The 21942-nt window shown below is 39.5% G+C and overlaps 2 protein-coding genes across 2 annotated transcripts; both read left to right on the top strand.

The window, feature by feature from the left end:
- The first annotated feature begins 1289 nt into the window (after window positions 1-1289).
- Window positions 1290-3796, top strand: LOC147882318 (uncharacterized). The gene is made up of 5 exons (XM_087400221.1): window positions 1290-1378; window positions 1760-1891; window positions 1965-2188; window positions 2300-2369; window positions 3773-3796. The coding sequence occupies exons 2-5, from the start codon at window positions 1790-1792 to the stop codon at window positions 3794-3796; spliced, it is 420 nt and encodes a 139-aa protein (XP_087256347.1). The 5' UTR covers window positions 1290-1378; window positions 1760-1789.
- A 6930-nt stretch (window positions 3797-10726) lies between these two features.
- LOC147882317 (zinc finger CCCH domain-containing protein 31-like) lies at window positions 10727-12242 on the top strand. The gene is made up of 3 exons (XM_087400220.1): window positions 10727-10821; window positions 11218-11275; window positions 11423-12242. The coding sequence occupies exons 2-3, from the start codon at window positions 11241-11243 to the stop codon at window positions 12240-12242; spliced, it is 855 nt and encodes a 284-aa protein (XP_087256346.1). The 5' UTR covers window positions 10727-10821; window positions 11218-11240.
- Window positions 12243-21942: the final 9700 nt, after the last annotated feature.

The raw sequence follows: 21942 nt of genomic DNA, 5'->3' as shown, positions 1-21942 counted from the left end.
GATACATGGAGGATTGAGTAGAAAAGCCTTGCTGAAAAGCGTTCATCAGAGACAGCTTGAGATGCCAAAAAGGACATCACGTTAACGCGCTGTCCTTTTTCGCTTCTCAAGGTGTCTTTTCATGAGGGTAAGGGGTAGGCATAGAAGTGCATATTTGCCACTGCAATTCCATATATCTAAGTGTATAGATACCACTGCAAGTTGATATACTATGTGCATTGGAGATGAAACTTTTTCTTTGACACAAGTGGGTGAATGTTCCCTAAACTGGAAATCAATTGCATTGGTAGATACATGTATTTTTGTCTAGATATGTAAAATGATATTTATTCATAAGTGCGAGTTTACACACCTTTGCATTCATATATGTCAGCAGTTTGAGATATTTGTCTGAAGCTTTTTCCTTATGAGGTGTACACACTTCATTATCTGTTTGGGGCTTTGCCCTCGTGATATGTATTGCATATGTTTTCATAAACAAACCCTTTATCATATATATATGTGAAAAAGCTCTCATGTTTTTTTGAGCATATGGAAAGATTTGAGAAGACCTTTGAACCTGCCATAGGTTATACTCTATCTGTTGTTACATGTTGTTTCTTGTTTTTAGTTTTGGTTTTTATTGAGAAGGTTTTGAGAACTATGATTGGAAAAATGCCTTGTTTTTTGTCTTTTCAGGATGACAGGAAAAAAAGGCAGAAAAGTTCAAGTGGCACATTCTACAAAGGTGACAAGAGGAACAAAAGTAGATCACAATGTTGAATCATCAGTAGGTGGAACCGAAGAGCAAGAAAGTGTGGTGGGTCTAGAGGTTGAAGTATCATCAACTCAAAGAGATGAAGGTCCCAAGAGTGGAGGAGGATGAGTTGGATGATAGTGAAGTTCAGGTGGAAGGAGGAGGTGATGTGATTGGCAAATGTAGGATGCTTGATTCAAACCAGTGTCCTCGCATTCCCTTGTGTAGGTTGATACCTTATGCAAGAGTGAGAGGACTTCGTGATGATGTATCTTCACTCAAAAGTACATTTCAAGTGGAGGGCTATCTCCCGGAGAAAGGGTCTTTCATTGTATCTGTCTGCAAGAGTGATGGAGGGGAGATAGTTGTGACAGATGATATGAGGAAGAGTTGGTCTCCCACCTGGAGAGAGGTGGATGAGGAGTTTGAGAAAGATGTGATGTCTAACACTGACTTTCATTTTATGTCGCAAAAGATGTTATTTGTTTGGGAGGGCAATCATAGGACCACTGCATGGATGAGTGTTATCAAGGAAATCTTTCCTACAAACAAGAAAAGACATGTACGAGTGGTATGCACAATAATTGACCCAAGGAAAATTAGTGAGATTGCTCTCTTGGCAGGGCTACAACGAATGAATTCGTAAGTACATGGACTCTTTGAATCTTCTCCACATTTGTGTTTTATGCTACTTTGCATTTATTGATTGGGTTGTGTACTTTATTGTTTGTTTTCTAGCATGAATGAACATGCCATTATCAAACCCAGTCTAAGGGACATACTCATAAATGCACACAACATTTGTGAGTGTGACTCTATGGTGTTTATGAAAACATTGTCTTTGAGTGAGATCAAATCAATAGAGAATTGGAGGGCTCAAGAGAGTAAAGGGAAGAAGCCATGGTTTCCATTGACAAGAGGTTATCTGGCAAGGCTTGTCTTCCAGGTAGAATGTTGCATTTGTATTGATGCTTACTTCTTTATCACTCCTTTGCTTTCTCTAATTGGAACTTATGTATGTAGGTTGAGTACAATACAGAGCTTAAAAAAGCAATGGACAAAATATCTACAAAGCTACCTTTAGATCAAAGGGGAGAGGCAGAAGGAAAGCAGCGTACCATAATTCAAAAGAGAATTGCTGATAGGATGGGAAAGGTGTGAATTGAATTTTCTATACTTTGTTGCATTTATTTTGAAGTTAAGTGACTGACATGTCATCTTTGGATAGGTGTTGAATTGTATAGATCCTGGTCTTGGAGAGGCTTGGTTGGAAAAGTTGTTTGCCTTGCGCTTTGATGGTGCGGACTCTTGCGTGACATTGGAGAAGCTCCAACTCATTGCAAAGTCTGATTTGAGATTAGAAAAAAAAAATATTTTCCTTTCTTTGTTAGAAGCCACTAAACCTATGCGAGACATGTACTTCATGCCTGTGGGCGACCTTGAGTACAGAGGGTGTGTTTCTTCTACCAATACAAATCATCTTTCATGGTGTTTGTTTGTTTCTTGCCAATAACATGACTCTTATTTTTTTATTATAAAATTGCGTCAACTTTTACTGTTTAGGTGGATTAGTAGAGAGATATTTTTGGAGAAGGTGGAGAGACAGTCATTGAAAGTGCTTGAAGATTTGAGGGTAATCACAACAATGGGCATGCCTTTGGATACCCCTAAGGATTACACATTGCAGCAATACATGGAGGATATAAAACTGGAGGGGAGAAAACATATGTTTGTGGTGCTAAGATCAAAGGAAACAAAGATGGAGAGCAAGGGTGGAAAAAAAGGAGATGGACTATCTGAGTTGGACATGGCTGCCCATAGGGTGGTTTATAGGTATGTTGTCAATTCATTCGAAGGTTCATTTTTCATTTGTCTATTTTTGTGCTATTGATTCATGTACTTACACAATCATTGATGGTTGTTCCACTTGATTTTTTGACCTTTTGATGGTTTGGGACATCCAATTTTTTTGTGTTTCTTGGTTGATAGATATCTCTCCCACTTGGCAATAGAGAAAAGGATCTCTGACATTCCAAATTTGTGCAAGAGTTGGGTGGAGATTGGTCATGCTGCATGCATGTATCCACCTGGCATGCACCGTCTCTCTCAATGGGAATTAGCACATTGTCCCTGGTGGATAGATTTTCCTAAAGGACAAGTACTGGTGCGAGAAAGAGACTTGTACAATACTTATGCTTCACAAAAAGCCAATGAAGCAAGTAAGGACAAAGTGGAGGGAAGCTCAAGGAGAGATAAGAAAGAGAAAGAGAAACAAGAACATCCTCTAGAAAAAGGTAAGGAAGATACAATATGATTGTTTGTTGATGCTGTCTTCAATTTGTTTTGACATTGCATTAATAAGTTTATGATTGTTCTCTTTCTAGATGAGGGACCATCTAGTCCTATGCGGCATGAAATGGATCACATAGAGAGTGCAGGTAAGGGTGTTGTTGTGTTCTGCATATGTAGTTGTTCCTTTAACACTAGTTTTACTTGTAATTAATTTGCTTTTGCATATAGGTGGAGAATCAATCTCGGGACTTGTGAAGCAATACGTGTTCCATCGATCACAGTCACTTGACATTTCCTTGGCCCGTGGCATCACACCTTTGTTTGCTTGTACAGTTGGAGATTACATTGCAATGGGCAAAGACTTTGCTGACTCTAAAAGAAATGATAAGTATGCTATTTTGCATGAGTTTTTTATTACAGTGGCTAGTCGAGATCAGGACTACAAGAGGATGGGTAAGAAGGTGAAGTGGGCTTCAGATTTTATATTGCTCGATTTTCCATCTGGCTATCCACTTGATGAGAGAGGATCCACTCCTACTTGGAATGTCTTGCTCGAGGACCATGTGCGGCATGGGCTTGCAGTTGCATCAGCTTCTTTGTCTGATAGTGGTTGGTTGGCATGCATATGTCCTTTGGCAGGTAAGGCACAATACCACAATTGACATTTCACATTTTTGTTTCCATTCTACTAGTTTTAAATAAAATTAATTGCTTGTAGGACAATGTATTGGTTGGATGGAACAGTTTGCATATGTCCCCAGGGCTTAGAGGTTGTCAGACGTGTGATCATTCATGACAAGTTTCCATATGGATTTTGTAGAGAACATGATAAAAGTGTTAAGGTAAGCTACCATTCCATGCATTCTATGTTTGCATTCCATGATAAAAGTGTCTTTGACAAATGTCTCCTCGTTGGTCCTATGCATGCTATGTTTGGAAGGATAAGTCCTATGCATGCTATCTTTGCCATCTTTCATGCTATAATGCTTGCTAGTTGAAGTCAATATACTATACATGTTTTTCTCCATGTGGTTTCTAGATGCAATCTTCAGTATTAGCTCTAATACGTAGAGCAAAGAAGAATCCAATAGTTTTTTGGGAGGAGAGCTTTCCACTTTTCCAACAGCTTTTGATTGATCCACGTGAAGATGTCTGGACTCATTACATACCTCCCTCTGCAAGGACAATCGTGCCTATGTCTTCTCAGCTAGCACGAGGTGGACTAGAGAGGAGTAGTTTTTTTGTAGGTTGCATTATGTCTCTCTCTGTGTTCCTGGAGGGCTGGTTCTAGAGATGGGTTGTGGCACAGCCCCTCTTATGCGTGCTTGTCAGGCCATTGGCAGGCCTTGTTTTTCATTTGATTCAGACAACAGTATTATGGCTAGCATTGTTGAGCCACTTGTGGCAGATCGTTCTAGAAAACGGATCAGGTCAGAGCATGATGGAGAGGGGGAAGAAGAGAGAGTGGAACCTGTCACAAACCCCTTTGATGACTAGTATGCTACTGGCCCTGAGTTTTTTTGTTATATATTTTGAATGCTAAAATTGAGGACTTTGAAAGTGTTATTTAGCATCTTTATAATATGGTAGATAGTGAACATTTACGGGTGCCTTTGAATCAAGAAAGTACAAATTTTGATGCTTTGGATAGTGTTTGTAAGGCCTTGATCTAGCAATTGATTTTTTTTGCTTTTTGTTGGTAGCGAATTGTCTTTTGTATAACACATAAGGATGGCAAGACTTTCTTCTTGTTGGAAATTATTTTCATTGTTCCACTTTGACTTACTTTCCTTTGAAATGTATGTTTTGTTGTAGTTTGTTGCCATGCTATGCAGAAAAAATGGCAAGATTCATGACAGCCGACAAGAGATATGATGAGTGGCAATTAGATAAACCACATGCGCGCAACTACTTTCTTGATGATGAATGTCAGGGGGATTAGAACATGGTTTAAAACACCATTTTGTTCATAGACTGATAGTTGTTGTGGTGAACCATGGATACATTTGGAAAGTTTTGGTCTAGTGCATTTTGCGGGTGAAGTGGTATTTCAATAGTCATCTATGTTATGAGTTTGGTAATTAGTTTATGTTCTTCAAGTGAAAGATAGGGTGGATTGTAAGTCTGATTATTGGTATGCTTATTATGACAACATCTTGCTATAGTAAGTTCGGTTTCAAATTTGTTCTCATCGGAGGAATTGTTAAAAAACTCGCTCGCTTCATTGGGCCCGCTCGCTTTTTCTCGCTCGCTCTATTGACTACCCCACAGAAACTAAATCATCATCTTCCACTGGCAACCCAATGGAAGCAAGTGCATATGCAATTTTCTTCACCTTTATGTGGTAGTCATTGATGCTCATATTTTCTCTTTGCACATTGTGCAACTCCTACTTGAGCTACATTTTCTTGGCTTGCAACTCCAAAGTATCCCTGAATATGCACAATCATAGAATCTGAAATACTGATAGACAGCCAATACATAACTTTTCTGGCTCTCTCATGCCATCCTTTAAATGCGTGCATTTCCTATTGATTGGGAACATTAGGAAGAAGTGGTTCTTCTTCATTTCCTGTAATGAACTCCCAATAGCCTTTTCCCATAAGGAAATTCGTCATTCTAAACTTCCATCCTTGGAAGTTGTGCTTGTCAAGCTTTTCAGTGACAACCTATGAAAGAGAATCAGACGCCATTATAAAACATTGCAAAATATTCAGTCACTGCAAAAAACACAGCTTCTACCTCACAAGGGCAAATCTGCAAAATTGACGAAAGTGGTATCTGACCACACAGTCACTTCCTAATGACGATTTTGCATCAACAGGCAATAAGGATGATTCTGTAACTCCCAATATCTCTATGCACATGCATACGATGCAATTTCTGTGGCAACTTTTCAGTGACCTGCAGAGCAATGGCCGCACAGGAAAAATAGGGCCTTTTTCTCAGTGCTTGCAGAGAACTTCCACCTCCAAAACGGGCCCCGAAATGGCCTCGAATAAAAAAAATAAAGTCACCAATGGCTTTGCCCTTTCCCGCAGCATATATTGCCCTCTCGCCACACCATGAAGGGCGTCTCAATCTGAGACAATGCACTCTTGCACTTTTCGGCTGTGCTACCTATAGAGATTTGCTCCCAAACTCGAAAAACGGAAAGTAACACTGGTCCTCTTACCGGGACACCGTGAACTTGGTTTGCTTTCTTGAGCTCCTTATCACGAACCAAGCTCTGATACGATGGGAAGATAGTGGGAGAGAAGGAAGGAGTCTCACTTGCGGCTTTCTCACATACACAATGGGGGAATACACACAAAGGTGGAGGCTGAAAACAGTTTTCCTCTTCTTAGTTGTGAAAGCCAAAAGAACTCTAGTACAAAGAAATAGAAGAACCCTATATGTGGGTCTCAAACCAAACTTAGCTAACTAAGGTGGCATACTAACTGAGCCACGAACTAGAGTACATAAGGATAGGTGTCATCTAGCTAGTATTCATGGGCGGTGTACCAACCGCATCTGCAGCTAACAAGTTAGTGACATAAATGCACAACGGTCACCCTGGCATATCACGAGTGGAGCTCGATATCTCAACACATTCTTCATGACCTGATTGTACAAGTGCTAAGGCAATGTTTTAACCTAACTTGATGATGTGCTGATTCATACAAAGACGTGGCAAGACCACAAAAATTGTCTCAAGAAGGTACTGAAACTACTGCAATAGTTTAATCTAAGGCTAAATCCCAACAAATGCAATCGGCAAGCTCGGGCTCAAGCTAAGTTGAAATATCAAGGCTTTAATATCTCTAGTGAGGGTGTTGGACTTGATCCTGATAAAGTTGAAGCACTACATGTGTTTTTGCGATTCAATGCTTGGTAGTTGTGTGATAGATATATAAATTTAATGCCTACTGACATGAAATCATTTTGATGTTCAAACATGCAGCATTGACAAGTTTATTATGGAGGAAGCACTTTCCTGGCCGATTGGCATGTTGGGTCCTTTTGTTGTTGCACAATTTCAACATTTACAATCTCCTATAGGCCAAGTTAGTATAATACTATAGCTGATGCATTTTCTAGCTCATCAATTAGTGTAGCTCAAGTTTTGAATAATCATCCGATGGCTCCCAAAAACTCCATTGAGATTTTAAAGAGTCACCCTTCACTACCTTGATGATGTGTTGATTCATACAACAATGTGTCAAAACCACAAAATTGTTATCAAGAAGTTATTGGAATTACTACAACAATTCAATCGAGGGCTAAATCCCAACAAATGCAAGCTAAATAGATACTTAGGCTTTAATATCTCCAATGAGGGAATTCACGGATAAAATAAAAGCACTACAATAGTTTTTGCCACCTAGAAATGTCTATAAATTCAAAGGTTTTTAGGAATGGTAGGGTTTTAGCTTGAGATTTATGCTTGAGCTAGCAACTATTGCCACTTCGCTTTGTAATTTGCTGCTTAAGAATGCCAAACTTAATTGTTCACTTGAGTGTTAGCTTTCTTTTGAGAAAATTCACAACCTTCTAAAAGAAGATGCTCTACTTTGACATCCTGACCTCCAACAACCGTTTCTACTCTAGACTGACACATCCAAAGATGGTTTAGGTGGTGTCTTACTCTAGAAAGATGCACAAGGAGAATGGTGACCTATTATATACCTCAGTAGATCTTTGATAGGTCTGGAGACAAAGATATGAAGCAACTGATCTTGAATGCTTAGTAGTGGTGTGGGAGATATCTAAATTGTATGCCTACTTACATGGAAATCATTTTGTTGTTCAAACACATCATTGTCTTCATGGTCGATTGGCATGTTGGGTCCTTTTGTTGGAGGATTTCACATTTACAATCTCCTATATGCTAGGCAAGTACAATATTTCACATTTAGAATCTCCTATATGCCAAGCAAGTACAATATTAACTGATGCATTGCCTCGTTGAGGGATTAGTGTAGATCAAATTTCAAATAATCATCTGGTGGCTTCTTAAACTCCATTACAATTCTATAGAGTCACCCTTCATTGCCAGTGATCCAGGATCTAAAGGTTGCTCAAGCAAATGATCCGGAGATTTCAAAGCTAATGTTGCAAATGACATCTTCTAAGCCCTCACTCCACCTACTCCAAATAGATGGTCTTCTTTATTATCACAAACCCCCTTTCCATCCAGGATGCGAGTTAAGAACTGATTATTTGCATTCTTTTCATCATGGAAATTTTGGTGGACATTGTCGACAAAACTACAGTATGGGTTGATGATCATGCATTCCTTGCATTTGTACTTAAAATCATGTCCGGTCTGGCAATCTTAAAAAATCCCAATAGTATATCTATGCAATTAATCATAGTATCACTGCCATTTGAATTGGTCACGTATGAATTTAATGTAATGGTAGTAAGTAAATAATTGTATTGACAGGCTACCTCACCCCATGGACCATTGCACAACCATTTAAAAGCATCTAAAGTGGTCGATTTTCTTCTTCAACATCTTATCCTCCCACATGGTTGTCTGGAATAGCTACTCTCTGATTAGGGAAGTAATTTCAAATATGAATTTGTCAAGGTTCTTGCATATCGATTTTTGCTAGCCTGCACCACAGTGGTTTGGCTTAAAAGGCTAAATCGAATCATCATGCTCATGCAGGCAATGCACATCATTCCAACTGGGATGTTTCTCTTCCATATGTGGTAGCGGTATACAACACTTCAATTCATGTATCAATGTGCATTAGTCCTTTTACGACATTGTTTGAGTGGCCTCCGAATTTCCCTCCAGAGACTGGTTTGTTCCACGAGAAGTATCAAGCATAAACATGCAAAAGAGTGGGCGGATTTCTTCTTCGATGCTCTGTCTTTCATTTGATAAAATGCAGCTTCATATCTCCAAAAATCCCAAAGTCATCAACATTTTTTGTAGAACAAAAGACATAAGCTAGTAACATATTCAATAGGAGATTTGGTAATGGTTCATTACCCAACTCAAAATGAACAGTAGAATGAAGAAGTTCTTGCAAAATGGATTAGACCTTATTAGATATTGAGGCCAGTTGGAAAAACAAAGTATGATTTGCAAAGTTATTTTTTTGGGGCAATCGGACAAAGACCACTGCTCATATTCAAAGAATAAAACCTTATCATTCCACGGCCATTCAATTTTCTTGGGGGTAGATGTGACAAAGCCCCCACATTAGTAGTACTAGCTGATTCTCCACCTCAGACCTAAGCCATGTGATATCCATGTCGCACTTGAGCTAGATCACTACCACATGGCATTCGTGTTAGGCTTGTGCACCACATCGTCTATTTTTGTTGCTCTTCTTAATGTTACTCGGCAGCTCTGTGCTATTGTAAGGAGGCCTGGAGAAAGACATACAAGGACATAATTTGATGAGGAATAGAGGCCATTTTGGGTATTGACTTCTTGGCTGAGTTGTTGTTCCTTCTTGCTTTCTGCCCTTTGTTGCATTTGCATTCTGTGTCCTACAAAGTTATGTTTGTTATGATATCTTCTTCAAAGCCTTTTAGCTTAGGGCTGTGCCCACATTGCTCAATGCTTTATGCACCATTCTCCAACACCTCCCCAGTATAGATGATACATTTTGTAGGCACTCTTCGAACTCACTCTATTAGCAAATAAGCTATGAAGTAAAAAATCTTCTTATCTCATTTGTGCCACTTAGTAAGAGAAGACTTGTTAGTTTCTAGTGTGTGTGCCTTGTGTGTTTGATTCTCATGTGGGATTGATTGGCTTGTTGGTAAATAAGCTATCAAGTTAAAAAAAACCTTTGATCTCATTTCATCACTCTAGCCAAGGTAGAAATCATCTCATCTCATCATTGTAGCCATGATAAAAATCATGTGGACACGTTCCTTAACTAAAAAGCGCCAACTGTATCAAAAGATTGGTCGAACTGGGTGCATGTTGCATACACACTCTACCCTCGATGAATTTGTTTCAGTGGGAGTTTTCAATGCTCTCCCCACCCTATTTAACTAGGATTGTGGGCAGGGGAGCTTGGTGTTTTGCACATAGTCCACAATTAATTTCCTGACACACTGTAGGAGTGGCAGCTTGCAGTCCTCTCGGGGACATGCCTTCAGGTGTGTAAAATAGTGATGGACGCTCCTGTGTTTCTCTTCTGCTAGGTGTAGCTTGAGGGGGTGGAGGAGAGTAATAAGCCTCATTAGTGTAACTAAGTGTAGCTTGAGGGGGTGGAGGAGTGTAATAAGCCTCATCTCATCACTGTAGTTCCAAATGCCCCAAATGGCCCTTCCCCTCTCAACTTAGAAATCTCATCTCATCTCAAATGCAGGTTGGGGAGTGTGTAAAAAACACTGGTGTGTTTCTCTTTTGCCTGGAATGCAGGTTGGGGAGTGTGTAAAAAGCTATGGTATGTTTCTCTTTTGGCGCCACTACCCACAAACTAGGTGGGTGGTGTGCATTTGCTAAATCATCGAGTAGAAATCATCTCATCTCAGGGAATCAAAGTGATGCGAGGAGGCAAAGAGTGAAAAAGGAAGGGGCGCCATGGAGGTCTTGTTGTGGTGTTGTTTGAAAGAGGCAACGACGCTTGGTGTTTTAAATCTTTGAAAAAAAGCTTCAAACTCTTTAAGTGGTCTCTGATCTTTGGATTGTTTGTTTGTTTGAGAGAGCATGGAAAGCCCCAAGCGCCCCAAACTCGAAGCTTCCCCTCCCTCCTTCTGCTCCCTTTGCATCCGCTTCCCTTCCCCCTCTGGCTGCCCCCTTCCTCATGCTTTGCGCTCACCCCTCCATAGCTTCGGTGAGCCTCCCTCCTTGCTTCCATTGCTCTTTTCCTTATCGCACATTTGCATCGCCTTGTCGCCGGAATTTGGAGTTCATTCATGTACGCATCGCTTGTATGTCCTGTTTTCCTTTTCCGAGCCCTTGCAGCAGAACTTTACCTTTTACATTTCATCTCCTTCGTCTTTCAAACAATCGTCGGGAAACACAGAGAGAGAGAGAGAGAGAGAGAGAGAGAGAGAGAGAGAGAGAGAGAGCGCGCACACACAACGCTTACATCGTACTGGAAGAGCACTTCAGGCTCGGAAAATTCCATTCCTTCTAAGTCCCCAAGTAGTTATCGAGTTTTTGATTCGATGACCACTGACACGGGCTTTTCGTCTTAATCATTGATCCCGTGTCATTTGTGGCTCAGGAAAAGAAAGTTCTTGTAGCGGAATGAACAAATTGAAGGCATGCACGAAATTTTTCAGGTTAGTCTCCTCCTATTCCCTAAATCAAATGTCTTGCGACTCTCGGTGCAAGATTGTATCTCCTTCAGACTTTCTCAACGGAAAAGGCTGCCGCAAAGGACAATGCCTTTATGCCTACAAGTATTGAAATATGTCGCCTATTTGCAGCACATCAGGCTGCCCTTTCGCTGAAAGTTGCCATTTCTCCCACTACTTGCCTGGAGGCCTACCTGCATTTGCTAAATCAGGAGTTGGGGCCGTGGGAGCAGCCAGACGCTCGGAGGCCGGCTTGGGCCTCGTCAGTCTTTTAACCCTTCGGAAGGGAGCCAACCTTGGAGAACATAAAAGTAGCCTCTGCCATTGGTTCGGTACCCCTGGAGGTTGCAGATATGGGGTAAGGTGCCACAATGCACACGGAGAGGAGGAGCTACGTAAGTCAGCCAGTGTCGTTCACAATTTCGACTCAAGAAGCTCAAGTGCTTCTCGCCCTCTTGCACAATATACACATGGAGCAGAGATAAATGATGGAAGCCATAGGGATGGTGCTGGGAACGGTGCAATTGGTGTGCAAGCTAGTGAGCCAATCACAACAATAGTGCCAGCAGCAGCTTCTTTTGGGGCATCTTCAAAGGTAAAAATCAGTATTGATGCCAAATCGGCAGGGGCCATCATTGGAATAGGTGGTATGAATGCCAAGAACATCTGTAGGCTGACAGGGGCAAAGCTTTCGATTTACGCGGATGAGAAGGATTCAAAGCTCAGAAATGTTGAAATGCAGGGATCTTTTGATCAAATCAAGTTGGCTGCTAAGATGGTCAGCGAAATTTTACTTCATAACGAATCATTACCCCCTAAACCCCCTGGATTTCCTTTTAACAACTATAAGACCAAGATGTGTATAAATTTTCCTGGAGGCACCTGTGTATATGGGGAGCAATGTCGCTTTGCACATTCAGATACTGAGCTGTGTGAACCTTCTGTTACATAGTTAAGAGTTGGTACTACTATGCCAGAGCTTGCTTACATTAGTTTTTGGCTGACACGCACTTGAGGGAGAAACAACGTTGCAATCACATTAGTAAGTCAGATTTTAAATTCATTGCACACAATACTGGCTATACAGACTTCTCCGGCTATACAGACTTCTCCTTAAAATTCGAGTATGCTAGATTTAAGAGATAAAGACCAGGTTTCACAGATTTAAAATTTATTGCACACGACACAATGGCTGTACAAACAGCTCCTTAAAAGTGGAGTATGATCGAATTTTAGAGACAAAGACCAGGTTTCATGCAAACTACAAATTCTAAAAGGAGTCAGGAAAATCTGAGGCATGGTGTGGCACTTCATTAAGGAATTACAAGAGCTGGCTAAAAGAGTGGTCATTTGAAAGTAACCATGCAGACTAGCTTCCAAAGGTACCATACAAATATTAGAGGAACAGAAATCCGATCTTCAAAAGCTTAGCCAGGCTTATCTGATGGACATCGTTCTTACATTAAAGCATTCATTGCTGATGCTTCATCTTGTTTGTGGCAAATTGCACAATTCAGGAGCCTCGATTTGTAGCAAGGGTGACCTGCTCCTCTGTTTTAGACAGAGTTAACTTCGATTAAGTAATCCAGGGGCACCAATTAACCTAATTATGCCAATACATAACATTACATTAACTTTAAAGGGACATTTGCAGAATTTTTTAAAAGAAAAATGGAAAGACTTCTATTAAGTATGAAAGAAACCCCTAAAGCAACGTTCAAAAGAAACATTTGCAGATTTCAAAGTGTCTTCTCGGTCTAGCCATACTTGTAATAGCATGAAGACTTCAAGCCTCTAAACATTTTCACTAAGACACCAAACCATCATAAGTAGCACATTCAACTTCATGATTTCAAAACTAAAAGTTGTAGCTTAAATTGAACTTTGCATTGATAACCATTTGAAGGTGTGGGCCAGCCCGATTGCAATTTGCCCTATGCATGACGCTTGCTTGGCATTTCAATCCCTTACGGGAAATATAGGATCAGCTAGATTGTCAGCTACGATTGATTGAAGTATTTTTGATCTTGCTGGGGGTCTAGGGATGAGGAGTACTTTCAACTCATTTTGGAAGAATGTCGAGGAATGAATGGCATGTTGGAAGAAATTCAAGGAAGGAATGGCATGCCCATCATTTTGGGCTGAATTTGTGGGACGTTTATTGGCCATAAGTTATTCATCCCATCCCTAGCATGCCCTCAACATTGCAACCCTCTTTCTCCACTCTTTCCTCCTCCTACTCCCTTAGAGAAAATTGTTTATTAGTGATACAATCTTTGATAATCCCCCACTCCTATATTTATAATAGCTCTCGGCTTAATTCCTCCATTAGATTGCTCATCTATATTGCTATTTACCTAATCATTTAACCTAAGGAGAAAGGTTATTGAAAAGACTCTTATTTTTCAGTAGCGAAATTCGATTGGTTTCTTAGGTGGAGAACCCCATTTAAGCTAAGGTCAAAGGGACAGCTTCAAAACCTCATGCAAAGGGGGGACTTAAACTCAAGACATCCTCCTACCCTTATCCCCTTCTCCCAAAGTCAATTTTTGAATCTTATACCCCTTAATCCTTGCATCTTGGAACATTTTCTCAACCCAAAATCCTCTATTAGGAAAGTTTACCTCTAAGTTGACCATAGAGAAGCATTTTCCTACTCTTAACCTTTAAAAACTCCACTCTTTTCTAAGCCCTTTGACCCTACAACCTCCTTCTATCTTCCTCCCTTATGGTGCATGTGAGCATTACGTCCCTTATGACAACATTCTAAGGCTAGATTTGTGAAATTTGGGCATTTCGTAAATTGTTACAATGCGGATGTCATTATTGTGAGAACTACTCACAAAGTTTTTGAAATTCTCTTATTTTTTTCCTTTTAAAATTATAGGATGATCATGACGTCAATTCAACAATGTGGTACTTGAGTCTTAAGTTAATGCATAGCGTGAAATAAGAGCAAATTTTTGTGGGGGATGAATGAGATATATCTTAATATATGAGAATAAATCCTTTTCCCTTGGGAAAACCCTAATGTTTAAGGATTGATATATGATTCTGTCACTTCTTTATTATCCTCTTATTGGAAAACTACTTTTATTTTGAAAGCGAGAACGGATTGCTTAAAATTTTTATATTAAAACTAACTTTGAATACATCCATCATATCTCAACACCGTGTACACAAAAAGGGGTGGGAATAAGAAGTAAAAAGAAAAAACCATAAACATCTAGTCGAGTGTACACAAATTGAAAACATATTTGTAGTTCCTCTAGCTTAATAGTAACCAAATGGTCATGAGAAGAAGACCCTTTTTGGGCTAGAGTGTTAAAAGCAAGTAAAGAGATATTGCCCTGATGGGCCACAAAAAATGCTCTGGTGGGCCACAGTACCAATAAGATTTCTTTGATATGTATACTTGACTTGAGGTGTGGCAGTAAAAGTCAGTCAGATATTAGAGTCAATTAGGCAACAGTAATAGAATCTTTATAACCTTGCCATATATGGCCACATTGACATGTGAATTCAGAGAGATAATGCCTTGTTAGGTGAGCTCTTGGTTAAATAAGTTTGAACTGCTAGACCATAGTGGCTTGTGTAAAAGAAGAAGAAGTATTGCCCGGTTGGGCCATGAAATCTTGTATCTAGGTAATGTTCTTCTTTGTGTGGCTGGTCTCTAGTAGGGGCATTTGGTAACATTTCAACCACATCCACAAGAAGGTTCCAGGGAAGAGTGGAGAGTTCGACATGTCGCTTGTCCATAGAAACTTCCTTAAGGAAATCATATACTTGATGCACCAATTGATAAACATGTTCCAAATATTTATCTTGAGCCTATATGAAGCCACCAGGTTAGAATAATATCACTTGCATCTAAAGACTCACCTCTAGCAAGATTACATCAATGATAAAGCCAAATATTCCATAATGTATAACTCTTGATATTTGTCCAATTTCTTTTAGCTTTACTAGAACACTCTCCAACTAGTAGAATATATGGCTAGTTAAGAGGATGAGGAAAGATATGATTCCTAAACCACATTACAAACAATGACAAATTGCACACAATTGGTGGGGTGTGTACTCATGCATCTTGTGACATCTCCTATGTTTTCTATCCCCCTATCTTATCACTTTGGCCCTGCTTGTTGTCCCTATTGCCTTGTGCATAATCAACCAAATAGCATTGCTTTTCAAGGATTGCCTTATTCCAAATCCTTTTAAATCTAGTTGGCCAAACACTAGGAGATTCTCTCCTATGCCATTTCCTATTGAGGGGGTCTACTATCTCATCTTAGTATTCCTTTGATAGATAGGGATAGGAAAATTCCTTCTTTTTCTGACCCATCTAAATTCCTTGAGTGTAGGCTATTGCCTTCCACCCATCTAGGTTAGAGATCTCTCTCCTAGCCTCATACTCTTTCCTATATTAGCATTAAATCAACCCATTCAGTTTGAAATTTCTCTAAAGCTCCCTATCCTCAATTCAAATGCCCCTTTGTCTTTCCCACAGGTCCTACCAATGTCTTGTCCCTTTCTTGTTAAGCCTTAGAGCCCCTTTTATTGCTACACCCTATAACGGATACTCACCTCAAAATGATTGAAAACCATATAGATTCCTAACTACAATATGCTCTCATCTTTATAAAGAAGAATTTCCATAGAAAGTAAGGTCTCAATGATTCCTAGATCTTCCAAATGGCTCTTCACAAATTTGATACTATAACCACACATGGCTTACTACTAAAGATGGTTGGGACCTTTGGAAATGTTTCCAATGTCTACATCAAATTGGTCTGACCCTGGATATGTTTCTATGACTAAGGTGGCCTATGCTGGATTTGGTTCCTAGCATGACCCACTATTGCATGAATATGGATGATGAATTTTTAATGTTAACTATTCCTAGACCTCCCATGTTTATTATTCCTAGACCTCCCATGTTCTTTGGGATTGTACAAAACTTCCATTGTACCTTATCTACCTTTCTCAATCCCCATTCACCACCCAACCAAAAAGTTATAATGAGAGAATATATATGATTTAAAGATTTTTTGGATGGAAACTAGCAAGAAATAAAATGGATCAAATATGGATATATAAAATGATTGATTACAAACTTTCTTGGCTATAAACTCTGCCATATAGCTATCTTACCATTGATTTTCTAGACCACCTAGTCCATCTATCTTAGTCGGTAAATTTGAATCCCATTGGGATCCCCATTAGTCTAAAGTTCTCTCCCTCTCTCAACACTTTAGATCCCTTTTCAATGAGAAAGATAGATGGAGAGGTTCTAGTCCCATCTATTCCTATTTTGTCTTTGATTAATTTTTGACCCTGATGTAAGACAAAAGGCCCAGTACTCTAAAGGTCTCTCCCTCTCTCAATACTTTAGATCCCTTTTCAATGAGGAAGAAAGTTGGAGAGATTTTAGTCCCATGTATTCCTATTTTTCTATGATTAAATTTTGATCTTAATGCAAGACCAAAAGTTAATAGTACATTCTCAATTGACTGACAATCATTATGCATGGTAAGATTAGTATCATTAGCAAAATGTTGACTAACAATCTATAGATACTCCCAAAGTTGAATGCACTTAATGACTTCTATATCCACTCCACCTTATATTAACCAATCTAGAGCATCTATAAAAAACAGAGAGAATGGTGCATGCCCTACCTAACAGATCTTTTTAAGGGAAAAGATAAGGAATTTTGACTATGTATCTCTATTTTGGCCTATGCTTGTTGCAACAAGATTGAAAAAATACTTTATACTCCTCTTCTTGAAAAAATATATAAATTTAACCTTTGAATTCTTTGTTGAACCTAAATTTTTTGTGATACTCCTTCTATCATTTGAATGATGTGGGTATTGGCACTATGTTTAAAAATATTGCCATTATGTAGATAGCTTGTACAAAAAGTGTATTTACCTTGGTGTTTAGTGACTATGTCCCAATTTTATACGAAAAATTCTTTATTTTTGAGGATCTCATGTTCTTCAAATATTATTGATAGGGTGGTGGGTATATGCATGAGGTCCCCTTTATTGAGGTGATGTAAGATTTTGGCTAGATAGTCACTTATGGCAAGTGTTTTATGGGTATTTCCATGTTCCTTTTCTTTCTCTTTCCCTCTTCCATATTCACTTTTTCAATGGCCAAAGTGAGAGGAATGTAATTATGTGTTCTCTTCTTGTGGGGGGTGCATAGTCATGGATTCTAGGTCCTTATTGCATCGCTAGTAGAGGTAATTTGCTTACTGTGAATATTCTCCCTCTTCTTAGGCCCAAAATTTAGTTTTCCCTTCTATTTAGTGATAACCTTGATTGGTGCTTTCTTGTATGGGTTCGAAGTACTTTTGATAGGGTTTTAAATAATTTCCATAGATTGGTACTCAAGCTAATAAGGGGAAGCTATTTGAGCAAATGTAGGATTTCTTGGGTTCTCAACCCCTCAATGGTTCTTCATGTAAATTTGTGCACCTATGCATATGGTTTGCCAAAGTAATTTTTATTGATTCCACTTTTGTACTTAGGCTTGCCTAAGTATTCTTTTGGCATCCTTGAAATTCCTATGCTTACTATACAATGAGAACTTGAGATATTCCATGAGATGCTTGAGCTAATGAACTCCTTGAATTTGGGCTAATAGATGTAGAGATATTAGGTTCTCATAGGATGCAATGCAGTCTTACATATTGCTTATGATTGATAGAGAAATGTGAGCACAAAGTGATATGAATTTGACATAAGCAACTTGAGATAATGCTCATGTACTTGAGCTGTCCAAAGTAGAGATTTGAAGGATATATGCAAGGTGGTACACTATAAATTCAAGTGGTCTATTTTCTAGTACAAAAAAAACTCTTATTTGGAAGCACTTTTAGAGATTCAAGCTCAAATGAGTGTACATGCCTGAGGACCCATGTGGTACTACCTTGAAATCAAACTCTTGAGTTGTCCTCATTAAAAGGAAGATCTTAGATGCAATTCATTCCCCCATAAACATCTTTCAAATGCACTTTCTCCCCTCCATTTCCCACCCAAATCTCAAATGCACATCATCCCTCCATTTTGATCTTTGTAAAGCTTGACATTGAGCTAGTAAATTGCAACTATGCCAAAGTAGAGCTTGAAAGATATGCCTCTCTCTCTCTCTCTCTCTCTCTCTCTCTCTCTCTCTCGGGGGAAGCGCCTATAAATCATATTTATCATAATTCATGTGCATACAAGGACTATTTGTAAAAACCCCTTATCTACAATATATCATGTATAAAACACACCCTTGTTCTATTAAATCTGTGAATACATGCTTTACATGATACCCTTTTGTATGTGAAAATTGTGTATAAAGAAAGTTTTAAAACCTTCTATCAAGCCCATGTGCTACACTTATGTATTTATTGTGAAGATAGTGGGAGAGAAGGAAGGAGTCTCACTTGTGGCTTTCTCACAAGCACAATGGGGGAATACACACAAAGGTGGAGGCTAAAAATAGTTTTTCTCTTCTTAGTTGTGAAAGCCAAAAGAACTCTAGTACAAAGAAATAGGAGAACCCTATATGTGGGTCTCAAACCAAACTCAGCTAACTAAGGTGGCATACTAACTGAGCCACGAACTAGAGTACATAAGGATAGCTGTCATTCAGCTATTATTCATGGTTGGTGTACCAACCGCATTTGTAGCTAACAAGTCGGTGACATAAATGCACAACGGTCACCCTGGCATATCACGAGTGGAGCTCGATATCTCAATACTCCCCCTCGAGCTCAATCCCAATTCTTGCATAGCAAGCAGGTCTCTGAACTTGCGCAGCTTCTCTGCACCCAATGCTTTCGTGAATATGTCAGCTACCTGATCCTTTGTGCTGACATAAACTAGATCAATAAGACCTAGTAAAGCCTTCTCCCGCACATAGTGATAATGCACCTCAATGTGCTTTGTTCTAAGATGATAGACTGGGTTATTTGCCAAGTGTATACTGCTCATGTTGTCATAATAAATGACAACTGGCCCATCTATAGACTGATGCATATCATAAAGTAGCTTATGCAACCAAGCTAGCTCACATGTAGCCATTGCTGCACCCTTGTACTTAGCCTCTATGCTCGACAAGGCAACTATAGGCTATTTCTTGCTGCTCCAAGTGACTTTAGCACTCCCAAAAGAGAACACATATCCACTGGTAGATCGTCTATCAGAAATACTACCAGCCCAATCAGCATCAGTGTATCCATGCAACTGTATCTGAACCCCAGCCTCATAAAATAGTCCATACTACAATGTGGACTTCACATACATGAGTATGCGTCTAGCCGCATCCAAATGCGGTTTCCTTGGAGCCTACATAAACTGACTTACCAATCCAACAGCATAGCTCAAATTTGGCATGGTAATAGTCATATAAATCAAACTTCCTACTATGCGTCTATACATAGTAGGGTCTTCCAGAAGCTCACCTGCATCTGCGCTCAGCTTCACATTCTGATCCAAAGGAATTGAAATAGGCTTACAACCTGTTATCCCATATTTGGACAGCATGTCCAATCCATACTGCCTCTGCAAGAGCCATATCCCACTTGGTGATCTAATCACCTCAATGCCCAAGAAATAACGCAGCTCTCCCAAATTCTTCATCTCAAACTTCTACTTCAATAGCATTTTCACATGAAGGATATCTTCATCAATGTCACCTGTGATGATCAAATCATCAACATAAATGACAAGCAGCATAATACCTTTCTTTGTTTTTCTCACATAAAGTGAGAAATCTGCCTTGGAAATTTGAAAGCCAATAGTGACAAGATACTGTCCTATCTTATCAGACCATGCTCTAGGTGCTTGCTTCAAGCCATACAAGGCTTTCTTCAACCTGCAAACAAACTCAGGATGAACATCATGAACATAACCTGGTGGCTGCTCCATAAAGACCTCTTCTTGCAAATCACCATGCAAGAAGGCATTCTTTACATCCATCTGATGTAAAGACCATCCCTTTGATGCAGCCATAGCAATGACTGCTCTTACGGTTTCCATCCTTGCAATTGGACTGAATGTTTCTTCATAATCAATGCCATATGTCTGTGCATACCCCTTGACAACTAATCTTGGCTTGTATCTGTTCACAGAATCATCTGCATTGTGCTTCACCTTATAAACCCACTTATAGCCAATTGCATTCTTGTCTTTAGGCAAAGGCACCAATTCCCATGTAGCATTTGCTTCCAAGGCATCCATTTCTTCATCCATGGCTTTCTCCCATTTTTCTTTTCCCATGGCTTGGTCAAAAGAAGTGGGTTCTAGTTCCTGTATCACTTTGACCATATAGGCATAGTGAATGGCTGTACATCCATCATATTTCAGCCTATCCACAGGATACCTAGCTCTGGTAGACCTGCACAAAATAGGCTCACTTCCAGGGGCTCTCAAAACATCCCTGGTCTTCCTTACTCTAGGTGTAACAATAGAAGGAATACCCAACTCATCATCAATGCTCTGTTCTGAGCCACTGGATTCACCATCCACATAAGAGTGACTTGCATTCACATCAAACATGGGCTGATCTACCTTCTCTTTTCTTTTACATGATACCTACATACCACTATCTGCATTGCTTTGAGGAGATTCTCCTGATCTCAATCTGCCTGTCCATGGCGACGTATGTGAACCACTGCTAGAGGACACTACAGGTCCACTACTATTTTGTGATTGCTGCTGTGAATTTTGTGCAGCATTACCATTTCGTGCATCTATATCATCAATCACATTTACTGGTTTATACCAGCTACTCATCTCATCAAAAACATCTCTACTCACTGTAAACTTACGAGTAGAAGGGTTATAGCATCTATACCCTTTTTGCTGCAGAGAATAACCAAGAAAGATGCACTTTTCAGCTTTTGGATCCAACTTGGACCTCAACTCATCTGGCACATGAACATAGGCAATGCAACCAAAAATTTTCAAATGAGAAATATCTGGTTTCCTACGAGTATACATCTCCTCTAGTGTCATGCCATGTATTGCTGCAGTGGGAGTCCTATTCATTATGTAAACTACTGTAGCAATTGCTTCAACCGAATAATAATCTAGTAGGTCTTTTTCATTTAGCATGGCCCGAGATACCTCTCCAGTATGCTTGTTTTTCCTTTTTGCAAGTCCATTTTGCTGTGGGGTATGACTGCATGAATATTGCTACTTTATGCCATGCTCCTGTAGGAACCTTGCAAACTCATTTGAGAGGTACTCTCACCCTCCATCTGACCTTAGGCATTTTATTTGCAGGCCTGTTTCTTTTTCAACCATAGCTTTAAAAGCTTTGAAATGCCCAAACACTTCACTTTTCTTTTTCATAAAATGCATCGAAACTTTTCTGCTGTAGTCATCAATAAAAGTGACAAAATAATGACAGCCTCCAATAGATGCAGCTTTAGTAGTCCACACATCAGAGTGGATTAATTCCAATGGCTTCTTACTCTCTTGAACATGTCTAGGAAATGGTTTCCTTGCCTGTTTTCCAAATTGATAGGCTTCACATACCTTATGCATTTCTACAACCTTGAATTGAGGCAATCCTGCAATAGTATTTTGCGCCTGCATTGATTTAAGTCACTGTACATTAACATGAATAATGCGTTTATGCTAGAT

Source organism: Dipteris shenzhenensis, chromosome 29, assembly GCF_047967505.1.
Source record: "Dipteris shenzhenensis isolate YYH24624 ecotype China chromosome 29, Dip_SZ_1.0, whole genome shotgun sequence".
NCBI classification, from domain to species: domain Eukaryota; kingdom Viridiplantae; phylum Streptophyta; class Polypodiopsida; order Gleicheniales; family Dipteridaceae; genus Dipteris; species Dipteris shenzhenensis.
This window is presented reverse-complemented; position numbering and strand designations above follow the sequence as displayed.

Coding starts and splice junctions, on each gene's coding strand:
- LOC147882318 (XM_087400221.1), top strand. CDS start 1,790: ATGGACAAAATATCTACAAAGCTACCTTTAGATCAAAGGGGAGAGGCA. Junction 1,892..1,964: donor TTGCTGATAGGATGGGAAAG/GTGTGAATTGAA, acceptor ATCTTTGGATAG/GTGTTGAATTGTATAGATCC. Junction 2,370..3,772: donor AAGTGCTTGAAGATTTGAGG/GTAATCACAACA, acceptor TGGATGGAACAG/TTTGCATATGTCCCCAGGGC.
- LOC147882317 (XM_087400220.1), top strand. CDS start 11,241: ATGAACAAATTGAAGGCATGCACGAAATTTTTCAG. Junction 11,276..11,422: donor GCATGCACGAAATTTTTCAG/GTTAGTCTCCTC, acceptor GCCTATTTGCAG/CACATCAGGCTGCCCTTTCG.